The following is a 12,095-nucleotide window of genomic DNA, read 5'->3' on the forward strand; positions in this document are numbered from 1 at the left end:
ACATGAAAGGTGTTTTGTGATGTATTTGTAGCCGCTGATCACGAACCTGGCATTCATTTGCCCTAAGCATCCATTTAGAGCGTCAGGATAGCAAAAGTCGTTGAATTATTGTCGCTAACTTGAATAAGTGAGGTAGGTAGCCTCTAGCAAGGATACTCTTGTCTGACCTTGACCTTAGGATAGCATTGTATCGAAACATGAACCACAAAAAGGTGCCATAGGCTTCAAAAGGTTTCCAAACATTTTGGAAATTAGGGTACAAGATATACGAAAAAGTACAGTTTGAGGCCAATTTTGAGCATGACCTTGGCATCGAAGTTCAAGCAGAGCATCGAACTCCTCAGGTTCTCTCCTGTTGTTTCACACCTGTTTTGTTTCATGCATCCTGCCGTTCACTGGATCACTTTGTGCCGTTTTTTTGTCTTGACCTTGACCTCTAACATTGAAAAAAGTTTTGTGTTTCAGAATCGTTTTGTACAGGACTTTCATTTGGTATTATTTTCGTTTCCGTAGTTTCCATATTTACGAAGTTTGACGGTGAAGGGGGGGGGGGGGGTAACTATTGTTCCCCCGGGCTGCTGTGGTTGAGATCGCCCCCGGGCTCGGCCGGGTTAAATGGGTTTTATGTCCTTTTCATTGTCTTTTTGAATGAATAGGTAAATAAATAAATGTTATCTTCGAAGAAAAATAAAACAAAACAGTGTAGCACCTGGCTAAAATAGTGTATTTGTCATGATCAGGTGTTAGTCCGTTATGATTCCTGAGGTATCGATGTGTTAGTTCCTCATTGCATTCCACTTTGACATAGTGCTAGAGGTACTAACGCCCGTGTCAAAAGCGTCCATGCGACCCAGTGTCCGTAGAATATGAGCGCCAGCACTCTACCTTATTTGGCACATGGGGCGGAATTTGTTTTTGTTTTGTTGGGTTAGGCCCTTTCGGTCGACAAGACCATTGCAGAGCCGGAAGGATGATAGGAATTAGGGGGAGACATTGGTCTGGGCAGGCACCCTAGTGAGTCGCCGGGGCTGAGCCCGTCCAGAGGACAGGCCACCCAGCCCCAAGGCACTCACTGCACCCGGCTACGGGGTGCGCTCCCTCAGGAGCAGCGGTGCCGCTCCAAGGGAGCAGCCCGCATGAGATAAAGTTGCCTGTCCAGCCCGGAGGGGGGTTGCGGGGTGGAGGAGAAGGATTCCAGTATCCTGAGGATAGAAGCACGGATAGGTGTGGGGCGGAAAAACGGGCACGCAGGCCTATGCATTGATGTATCGCTCAGTATCGGGTGACACATGCCTTTAGCTACATACGATGCGATTAAACATTCTGATCACGTTTCTAAGTATAAAAGAGATACATGGCACATGGATACAGTGCATAATAACTTATTATGCTTCGGAGATTCACGATAACTCCACTAAATGCCTTTGAGGGTATGCAGGATTAGTTACGTCCACCCTGCCATCATTAACACCATCTGATGGCAGAGTACTGCAAACACTAGTACACCGGGTAGCCGCCCAGCGGCGCCACTGTACCACGGACAATAGGGACACTGATAGGAACCGCACACCTGGCAGACGTCGATCACGTTCAGCTCGGTTGAGTTGAGGATCTGCTGCTCGAAACGCTCCGGCGCGAAGTATTCGTAGATGCGGGCCGACCTGTAGGCGGTGTAGTTGGCCACCAGGTGGCGGCGGAAGATGGTCCAGTCGAAACACTGCGTGAAGTTGCTGTAGGCCTGCAAGACAGAGATAGCTGCTGTGAGGTGAGGGCAACCGATTTAAGGACGATTTTATTGATCCATCATCATTGATCAGCTTTCAGTCTTCAGTGTGCTAGGATCTGCAGCACATCAGATTTATGGCGAGTATTCCGGTACATTTAAAAATAGTCAAATACTATCTAATGCGAGATGTTAAATACTCTTCACACATGCCAGCACAAGTGCTGCAAGCTGGAACACCATGCACAGTGGACACTATACATTGTACTCATTCAGACCGTTTCAGGCAGACGGCTGACTCACCCTGTCAATGAACCAGTAGATTTTGTCGGGCGATATTTTGCCGCTCATCAGGGCGTTGTTGGGGTTCCGTTTGTGCCTCCGGACGTTAGCGTTGGCCACATGCTGGTCAATTCGGTAGCCGGAGGGCATCTCGACCTCGAGCACGGCCGCTCCGCTCGTCTCCGACTCCTCGGTACGAACCCATCTGAGAGGGACAGAGGGGAGATGAGGGTAGGGGATGTCAGGGGTCTGAGTTTATCAGCCCGCACCCTACTGAGCCAGACGGCCCAGTGGTCTCCGACTCATCGGTGAAAAGCCATCACTTAGAGGAGAAAACCGTCACTGAGGGTAGAGGTGCACCATTTATGATAAAAAGTCACAGATAACAATGAACGAACATGATTGAGGCCATGTTTGCCTACAAAACGGCCTGAATGAAAGTGCCACCTACGAATATGATCACCGCAACACCACGGACACCGTGACAGACACCACGGACACCGTGACGAACACCCCGTGACGGACACCACGGACACCGTGACGGACACCACGGACACCGTGACGAACACCCCGTGACGGACACCACGGACACCGTGACGGACACCACGGACACCGTGACGAACACCCCGTGACGGACACCACGGACACCGTGACGGACACCACGGACACCGTGACGGACACCACGGACACCGTGACGGACACCCCGGACACCGTGACAGACACCACGGACACCACGGCAGGCTCACCTGTAGCACGCCTCCACGTGGATGATGGACTTGTTGCGCGCCTGCTGGATGGCGTTCTCGCGCACGCTTAGGTCGAACGCCTTGACAGGCGGCGTGTCCTTGAGGTTCTCCTTGTCGTAGCCCCAGGAGACGTCCAGCTGGACCACCGCCTGGCCGGCGCCCGTACCCACCACGTTGATGTGGCCCCACACGTTCGGCAGCTGGGGAGGGGAGGGGGACGTCAGAGAGAGCGCTGATGTAGTGCAACAGATCGGGAGCGATGACAATGCACAGGTGCGATACACCGATGCCGATATATTGTCCTGGCGCAAAATTGAAATGATAGGCGCGAGAGAGCATTCGAATCCTGGTTTTGTGAAAGACCAAAGCGATGCTGCAGCCAGCTTGACATAACCACATGAATCACGATCTTTAGAGGCAGTATGGGTCCCAGTACCCAACGTGGTTCGATGCACAGAACATGGGGGTATACATTATACAACCGATAGCTGTAATGCAACGATAGTTACGAACACTTACGTCTACGGTGCGGACTTGTCTGGCCGTGGTGTTGCCGATGGAGACCAGTTTCTGGAAGTTCCTCAGCCCGGAGGACTCGATGTTGACCTTCATGTCGGTGATGTCTCGGAGCCGCGCTCGGAAGGCGTACTCAGTCAGCGCCTGCATGGCCACAATCGTGTCCTGGCGGAGATCACAGGAAGTTATCAACGAGGGAGCATGTACGTACAGACACGGATACAAAAACACGGAACAAATAGTGCATGGACGCGTTTCGATTATTAAATCTTCATCAGCATGACATAATCACAGAGAAAACAAGATGTGCTATATCTTATTTCTCTGTGATTATGACATGCTGATGAAGATTTAATAATCGAAACGCGTCCATGCACTATTTGTTCCGTGTTTTTCTACTTGTCTCTATCAATAGACACGGGTACATTCTGATTCGTTTGTGTCAAATATCTGAAGGATCATAAGTTATCAAAATACGGCACATTATAGAGAGAATCAAGAACACCTTACAACAGGCATGTTTCGATTAGAAAGGTGAAACAAAATAACGCCGAGAAGTATTCGTGATTTATAGTTTGGTTTGGATATCACAAAAACCGTCGGCGCAAGGGCAAAAATTCGAGCTGAATTCGCTTGACTGTCTCTCTAATCTCCAGAACGGAGTCCTTCACTGACTTTGCTCCAATAGCCATTACTACCCTCCCCCCGCCGGCCCCACTCCACTCACCACGGTGGAGACGAAGCCGGCGCTGCACATGCGCATGCTGTTGAGCCAGAGCACCATCTTCTCCTGGTCGATGCCGACGCCGTCTCTATGCAGGTACACGAGCAGCGCGTACGACGTGGCCTCCACCGACTGGGCGTCCCACACCTGCTCGCTCTTGCCATGCAGGTACGGCCGCTGGTTCACGTCCCGGCTGACGGTGAGGGTGGGTACCGGCTCGCGCGCCCAGTAGTACATGCCCTCCACCTCTCGGCGGGCGGCCACCAGTCGACTGAAGGCCAGCTCGCGGTCCACGCTGTTCACCAGGGTCAGCGCGTACGCCGTGATGGCCAGCTCGTAGGGGTCAGCGAGCACGTGCAGACTACGCTCCAGGTACTGGGTGGCCAGCGCCTTGGCGTTGGCCACCACCGCCTTGGCGTCGCCGTGCAGCTTCTCCTGGATGGTGTGCAGGCTGATGAGCACGCTGGCGGTGAGAGGAATGTGCCGCTGCCGGTGCCGCTCACCGGGTACGCGAGAGCGCGGGTCCATCTTCTGGTCCAAAGGGTGCTCGTACCACACGGTCTCGTTGAACGAGCCGTCCGAGTTCTGGAAGAGACACATCCAGTGGGCGGCCTCGGAGAGGATGCGCGGCTCGACGTACAGGTAGTTCTCCCAGTCCTGGAATTGTGAGTACTGCAGCTGGCGTACCGTCCATGCTGTGGCCCTGTGTGACAGTGGGAGGGGATGCGACATCAGTAGCGTACTCCTGAGAGAGAGACACAGAGACGGCGAGAAGGGATGCGTCGTCAGAGGCGCTCAGCTGTGCTGTAATTTTCGCTTTGCGATGGACCCGGGCGCAATCATTCATTATGGAAGGATTATGTTCATTGTCGCTATCACTTATCATTATGTAAGAGGGATTGAGTCTTGTTATTGAAAACATGTTTTTGTTTTGGACTACGGAGATTACGAGAATTCAGTTGCTAATGCGAAATCAGTATGTTAGGCAATAAAACCACAGTCGACTGTCGAACCAAAACAAAGCCAACAAATCCGTGACCTTTAGCTTTTACATTCGTCAGGTCGTCAATGTCAGATGAGCTTTATGTCACGTGTTCACTGACTAGACATAAAAAACAATCAGCTACCAAAACGTGTCCAAGTGATAACTTCTAGCCAGCAAAAGCATACGGATTTCGCTCGCATGTCCGAAACCATTGTAGCAGATCGGCACGAACAAGTATGTTATAGATACCACGGATCGCAGACTAAAACCAACACAATATTTGTAATTTGTATTGTTATAAACGGAGCCCCGCTAGCACAGCTAACCCCACAAGCTGATCGTCTAAAATAGCCCTGCCCAATGAGTGACGTCACAATAACGTCACCCTGCAGTCCGCTCACCAGACGCTGGGCCGGCCGCCGTCGAAGAAGAGGAACGGCCCGCGCCGATACCGCTTCATGATGAGCAGGAAGTGGACGTTCATCTTCTCCAGGACCTGGCGCAGGAAGGAGCGCGGTAGCTGGTTGGTGAGACGCATGTAGTGCAGCGACCACGCGTTGTAGGCCAGGTTGAAGACGGATCCGTCCAGGGACTTTAGCGGCTTACCGAACACCGAGCCGGTGTTCATGGCGTTCGATGGAAAAATGGGACCGATGACGTCACCTGCGGAGAGAGGGAGAGAGAGAGAGAGAGAGAGAGAGTCATGAGTCAGGCAGACGGAAGGGAGAAGTGGGGAGAAACGAGCGACAATTCCGGATCATGACGAATTGGTACTGATGATATCATAGATAAATCTCGCCGCACGAGCTAGTTCATGAGTTTGGAAAACAAACGCCGGACTACGTTTAGGCTAGAATTCGCCCACGTACGTTGTACACAGTGGCCTTTGGAACTTGTTGGTCGCACGTCTAAAATGCATATATTATCTTTCATAAAATGTTAGGTCAGTGGTTAACGTAAAAAGCAAAGCTTCATCGTAGTTGCTCCTATCGTAATGGCCGTGGTATCGTGCCTCACATGTATGCTTTATGAGTTTTTTTTCTCTCCAATAATTGGTGACACAGCAGAAGTTTTGGCGGTGACTGAGGTATTCGCTGCCCGTAGGTACCTAACCGACTGCTTTGCCGTGACAAATGCCAGCGCAGTCGGCATCCGTCCAGACATTCCATACCCACAGAGCTGCAGTCCTATCGCTCAGCATCGGTGCATCATCCACAGAGACAAACACCTCCGTAACGACCCGGTATCGTTCCCCGATGAGATTGTTTGTCCACTTGCCACATAAAAATGGCGGAGATCCGGGATCTCTCACGAGGTAATGACACATCCCTGGATTCTTCCAAAGCTCCTGGAATTTCGAGTTCTCATAGGCTGACTTCTCACGAGTCTGACTATTTGGACTCTTACCGAAGTATGACTGTAATCTCTATTGATGTGTAAACAGCATCATCACCTCCCGTGAAAACCTCCCGAGCCCCCGAGCCTCTCCAGCCGGAGGCTGACTCTCACCAGATACGGTGACGGAGCCCTGCGGACTGCCGTAGACGAAGCGCCGCCAGGTGGCATACGGCACCTCCGGAGACTGCTCCGTGTAGATGTTGAGGAACTTGTGGTCCACGGCACGGTTCTTCAGGTCCAGCAGGAAGGACGTGTGGGTGCTTGTCATCACTCCCTCCGGCTGCAACGAGGCGGTGACAGCGCAAGGTTAGCCTTCACATCAGCCGGCTCTCTCATCCAATATAAAAAACCTGTTTCGGGACACTGTCAAGTGTCAACGTCACTATTTATAAATGTAGATAAGTCAGTATTTCACTGACTTATCATTTAGCTTAAAAAAACATGATTAGCGTTTTTTAGCCTTTTCTGGCCTTAATTTCAACCAGTAATTTGGAACCATTTATTTCAATGTAGCCTGTAAAAGACCTTTTGAACCTGAAAAGTCCCGCCGTACATGCGGGCGAGGTAAATAAAATATGGTTTAAGTATTTATAAGCGGCATATGCATGATTACCGTACCTGCACCTGGATGGTGGCCGTCTCGACGTCCAGCCCGAACTGGGTGATACACTTTAGGGTGATATCCACGGAGCCGAGTTCTACCAGCGGTTTGATCGGCACCGTCACCTCCACACTGCCGCCGGCTTCCACCTGAAAACCGCAGAGTCGTGTAAATAAAACGGTAATCGTATGATGGGTTTCAGACTGTCTTCAAATAGGTCGCATACGCACTTTCACGAGCAGTGTCCATTGCGTAAAAAAATTTCCGTTATGCGTCAGGCGTTTGCAATAAATGTGTTTTTTTTTTTCATTTACATGCAAGTGTCAAATAAAGTTACAATAGAACAGTCGGCCTTATGCGCTGGAGTCAAATATGGGCACGTCGCACGAAGATGTAAAATCGACCGCGGCGTTGCCGCATTGCAGTGAGTTGTTGCGCCCGACTCATGGGCTATGTTCGTTTGTACCGGCACAAGGTGCTGGTGGTCGCCGGCTGACGTCCGGACGTTCTTGTGAGAGATGACGCCGTCCTGCTCCACGTGAACAAACCTGGGAATAGACGGTGGAGACGTCAAATAAATGCGGGATACGCAACACTCTTTAAGGTGAATTGGTAAATGATTCCAAGCGAATATGGATACCTATACTTAAAGGGACACTCCCACCTTCAAAAAAGTTAAAGAATTGGCACGAAAGTGATGTCGCTCGGTTCAGAAAGAGCGAAAACGAATATCTACCAAATTTCATCGAAAAATATTCACCGGTTTTCAAGATATTAGACTTTTACTTTTGTTTACTTTTTGGGATCTCCGCTGTTCCTAGCGACTTTATTTGAAAGTGCGGCATTTGTTGCGCGCAAAGCAGCATATACCACCGCGTGCTACCAAACGTTTTAGTAAAAGATTTAAAAATCGTTAGATCTCTGCTGACGTCACAAATTCTAAGGGGGCATACCAATGCACTAGCCCCTTAGAATCCGAAAACTGCAAGTTTGAAATTCCATATCTCCAAATTAAAGCATTTTTCGATGTTGTGAGTGCCCAAACCGGTATTTGCAGGCCATGGCCACCAATTTGGCTATCTCAACTCAAAACTAATGTTAAGGTGGGAGTGTCCCTTTAACCGATATCAGCCTTCAGTCATAACAGGGAAGCTGGCACTTCTCAGGATAATAAATTAATCGTTGTTTGCTATTCATTTTTTTCAAATAAATTATGATGGTTCGACATTTCCTAGCAACATTTCACCACCTCACGAAGAAAGTCGGGCAGTTACGATGTTGATGCCTTAGTATGTCTTACCGATAGTTGGGGCTGTTGGGCAGCACCACCAGAGCCAGCACCTCGATGTCCTGGTTGTTGACGAGCAGCAGGCGCGCCGAGATGGTCTCTCCGCGCCGGATTTGGGACACCACCTCCATAGTCATGTAGAACGGCCGGTTACTGACGTGCTGGCGACAAACAAACAGCTCAGTTCGTCAAAACAGCCGGGATTTGTGACCCAGAATTAGACCGATTTGTGGTCGCAGACTGATTCACAGCTGAGAGCTCCTCTCCCCTTCCCATCATCCTGTCTGATCCAGGCGGATAATCCAGCGTGTCTCTCTCCACTCGGGTGGAAACAGGCGACCGCCGCTAAGCCTGCCGACCTGTCCTGGTGCTTGGCGGAACCACCATGCCTGTTGCTAGGCGAGATTTCCACCTCAGTCGAAGTTATCGACTAGGGCACTAAAGGTATCGACCAGAGACCTACTAAAAATGCAATTTTTGCGGGTGGAGAAGGGAAATACCTAACCATAACATATGAAAGCTTAACATGGCTTAACTAATAACCTGTGAAATAACAGAACGCGTTCGAACCCAACGCAGCAACCATTACCGTCATTGTAACAATATTTGCATACGCTATCAAAATCATCATCGATATTACCGTCCTTATCGCTTAGGCGCTCACACGCATCTCGAGAAGCATTAATTCGAAACGAACCCACCATCCATGCAAATATACGGGATAGTGCTTTGCAGCTCAATCATATGTATAACATTTCACGGTAGCCTGAAAATTACATATCACCGACCCCCACTGACCACGCTAATTTCTCACGTGTATGGGCTCCTCGATGAGTCCGAAGCCGTGCTTCTGGCTGATGCTGAAGCCGTTGATGTACCAGTCGTCGTTGACCTCGGGGACCTGTAGGACCTGCTGCTCGCCGCCCTCATACCCTGTCACGGACGGAGCACGAGCGTGAGTTCACCTCACGGTAACTCACGATCTCTATCCGTGATAAAACAGACACTACATAGACACACCGTTATGGTACATACATGAATGTGAGAGTTCAACGAACAGTCAGTTCATGTTTCCATTAGGAACGACAAGTCTACTTATGTTGGCTTAGGTTATATAACATTAGACATAAGATACAACGTTTCCGATGTTAACAGCCGTCACATAAACACAAAATGTGTAGTCAGCCGGGGGAAATACTGGGGTGTGGTAGTCTCGAAAACCACTTACCCTCATGTACCCGTAACATGTATCCATGACGGGAATCTCACGGAGGTATCCGGTGTGATTAGAATCCCTCTCTCTCTCTCTCTCTCTCTCTCTCTCTCTCTCTCTCTCTCTCTCTCTCTCTCTCTCTCTCTCTCTCTCTCTCTCTCTCTCTCTCTCTCTCTCTCTCTCTCTCTCTCCCTCTCTCCCTCTCTCCCTCTCTCTCTCCCTCTCTCCCTCTCTCTCTCCCTCTCGCTCTCTCTCTCCCTCTCGCTCCTCCTCCCTCTCTCTCTCTCTCTCTCTCTCTCTCTCTCTCTCTCTCTCTCTCTCTCTCTCTCTCTCTCTCTCTCTATCCTCCCCTCCCTCCCTCTCACCGATGTTTTTCAGCATCCAGGCCCAGTCGCCGGCGCCGAAGTCGAAGATGTCGGCGAAGGTGGAGCGCCTCCGGATGCGGAACCTCCGCTCCTCTTCCTCCTTGGTAACGTCAGGTGTGCCTGCGTCACACGTGACAATGTGACGTCATACAGCGGTCTGGTGTGACGGTTCTGACGATGACGAGAATGCTGGTTGGGTCGATGAGATACTTATAAGAGTAGGAAGTCGTTAGATAATTCCGATAACTTATTGCGTATACATAAAAAAAATCAACCAAGCTTACGTCAGTTTTGCCAGGCTATTTACATGTTACCTACCTCGGCATGACGATGAAGATCTTCGTTATTTGTCCGAGGACCATTTATTTACCGGGCCAAAAGATATCATACATTTTAATAGTGTCATGTCCACAAACTATAAGGTAACTTTTCTCTGCAATTCGTTTGCTCTATGCCATCGTAAATACTTAGGTAAAGCTAGACTGTCGATTCGGTGCACTCACAGCCGATTTCATCCGAGTGGTCGCCGCAGTCGCTGACTCCGTCGCAGCGGCGGGTGACGTTATAACATCCGCGGGAGAGACAGCGGGCCTCCCCTTCGAAACAGTCCGCTGGGGTACAGAACAGAGGTTATAACATTCGGGAGAGGCAGCGGGCATCGCCTTAGAAACAGTCCTCTGGGGGGGATGGAAGAGATGTTATAACATCCCCGTGACAGACAGTTTTAGCATATTCATGGTTTTACCCATCGCTTATGCTCCCGACCTTTTATGTGCCCCTGGCATTGCTTTCCACCTCTTGCCCCTTCTCCCAACCAAAACTATTGAGCTTTGAGATACTCTAACCCCTGTAACCGTCCATATTGACTCCAGTCGCGACATGCCCCGACTTGAGTGGCCCTCCACTAACTTCTGTTATCTTACATTACATTCTCCACCGACCTCTGTGACTCGTGACCCCCAGCTGACCTGTGCGCCCCTCTACTGACTTAGGTGACCCCAACTGACCCCAGTGACCTCCAGATGACCTCTGTGACCCCCGCTGACCTGTGTGCCCCCCCCCCCTCCCACTGACTTAGCTGTGACCATCCACTGACTTAGGTGACCCCAACCTGACGCGGTGACCACCAGGCACCAGATGACCTCTGTGACCCACCACTGACCTGTGCCGGGCACCGACTCGACTCGTGCGTCGGTGAAGACCACCAGTCCGGCGAGCGCGAACGACGAGTTGGCGTCGATGCCGTAGTCGGGTGTGACGTAATACTCAGAGCTGACGGGCCGACTGCCATCCCGCCAGCGCCAGACAGCTCGGTGGACGGCTCTGGGCAGGGAGGAGGGGGGGGGGGCGGCGGGAGCAGTGAGAGACAGATCAAGGAACAGCTCAGTCGACCCGGGCAGGGGAGGGGCACAGGTGGTGGACCATGCACACTGGCGGATCCAGGGGGGGGGCCACGGGGGCCATGCCCCCCCCCCCAAAGGCCTAAAGTGGCCTGTTTGGCCCCCCCCCCCAAAACGCCAGAAAAATTGCTAAGAAAATATACCTTGATGGAGGTTTTTAGCCACTTGGTGAAGTAAAGCTTTCCACAGCATAATATGGAAGCAATATGGAAGCAGTGAGCAGTGAGCAGTATAATATGGAAGCAGTGAGGGTCAGTCAAAAGTTGCGCGAGCGGAGTCGACCTTAAAAAAAGACTGTTGTTGGCACGTGTTTATGGCGCGGCAGCTGGTAGTTGGCGGTGTTTCGCGTGGTGTGGCATCACTGGCGGATCTGGGGGGAGGGGGGGGGGCACGGGAGCCTGAGGTGCCCCTGACAGGCCCGTGGTGCCCTTGCTAGGCCTGTGGTGCCCCTGGACCCTGGCAGGCCTGTGGTACAGTCCACAGCAGAAGTAATGTGGGGTTTCAGTCATGGGTATGTTCTGCTTCTGAAGCTTAGGAACGATTAGCCAGACTACAATGAAACTTTGAATGTAGCTTATATGTATCGTCACCCTTGCAGCTGCAACTTTAGCTATTGACATCTTCTTTTCAATCACTTCGCATTAAACAATCGCCAGTCAAAGCCAACCGTTGAGTTTGGTAAAACCCTACATTACTTTAGCGGTGGGCTGTACCTCTGGCGGGCCTAGGGTGCCCCTGCTAGGCTGCTGATGCCCCTGGGACCTGACAGGACTGTGGTGCCCCTGACAAGCCTAAAGTGCCCCCAACAGGCCCGTGATGCCCCTGACAGGCCCAAGGTGCCCCTGCGTGATGCC

The 12,095-nt window shown here is 51.1% G+C and overlaps 1 protein-coding gene across 1 annotated transcript in view; it reads right to left on the reverse strand.

Annotated features, from left to right (window-relative positions):
* Nucleotides 1-703: 703 nt before the first annotated feature.
* LOC122386721 (CD109 antigen-like) overlaps nt 704-12,095 on the reverse strand; it is a 65,890-nt gene continuing 54,498 nt past the window's right edge. Inside the window, exons 13-26 of the mRNA XM_043376210.1 lie at nt 11,004-11,164; nt 10,345-10,452; nt 9,842-9,961; nt 9,078-9,196; nt 8,276-8,424; nt 7,442-7,523; nt 6,993-7,124; nt 6,486-6,654; nt 5,378-5,639; nt 3,995-4,694; nt 3,271-3,432; nt 2,752-2,951; nt 2,027-2,210; nt 704-1,738 (exon numbers count right to left, since the gene is read on the reverse strand). Coding sequence (XP_043232145.1) covers nt 1,445-1,738; nt 2,027-2,210; nt 2,752-2,951; nt 3,271-3,432; nt 3,995-4,694; nt 5,378-5,639; nt 6,486-6,654; nt 6,993-7,124; nt 7,442-7,523; nt 8,276-8,424; nt 9,078-9,196; nt 9,842-9,961; nt 10,345-10,452; nt 11,004-11,164 — 2,842 coding nt within the window. The 3' untranslated portion in view covers nt 704-1,444. The remainder of the gene's footprint in view (nt 1,739-2,026; nt 2,211-2,751; nt 2,952-3,270; nt 3,433-3,994; nt 4,695-5,377; nt 5,640-6,485; nt 6,655-6,992; nt 7,125-7,441; nt 7,524-8,275; nt 8,425-9,077; nt 9,197-9,841; nt 9,962-10,344; nt 10,453-11,003; nt 11,165-12,095) is intronic.

Source organism: Amphibalanus amphitrite, unplaced genomic scaffold, assembly GCF_019059575.1.
Source record: "Amphibalanus amphitrite isolate SeventyFive unplaced genomic scaffold, NRLGWU_Aamphi_draft 000260F_arrow, whole genome shotgun sequence".
In the NCBI taxonomy this organism is placed as follows: domain Eukaryota; kingdom Metazoa; phylum Arthropoda; class Thecostraca; order Balanomorpha; family Balanidae; genus Amphibalanus; species Amphibalanus amphitrite.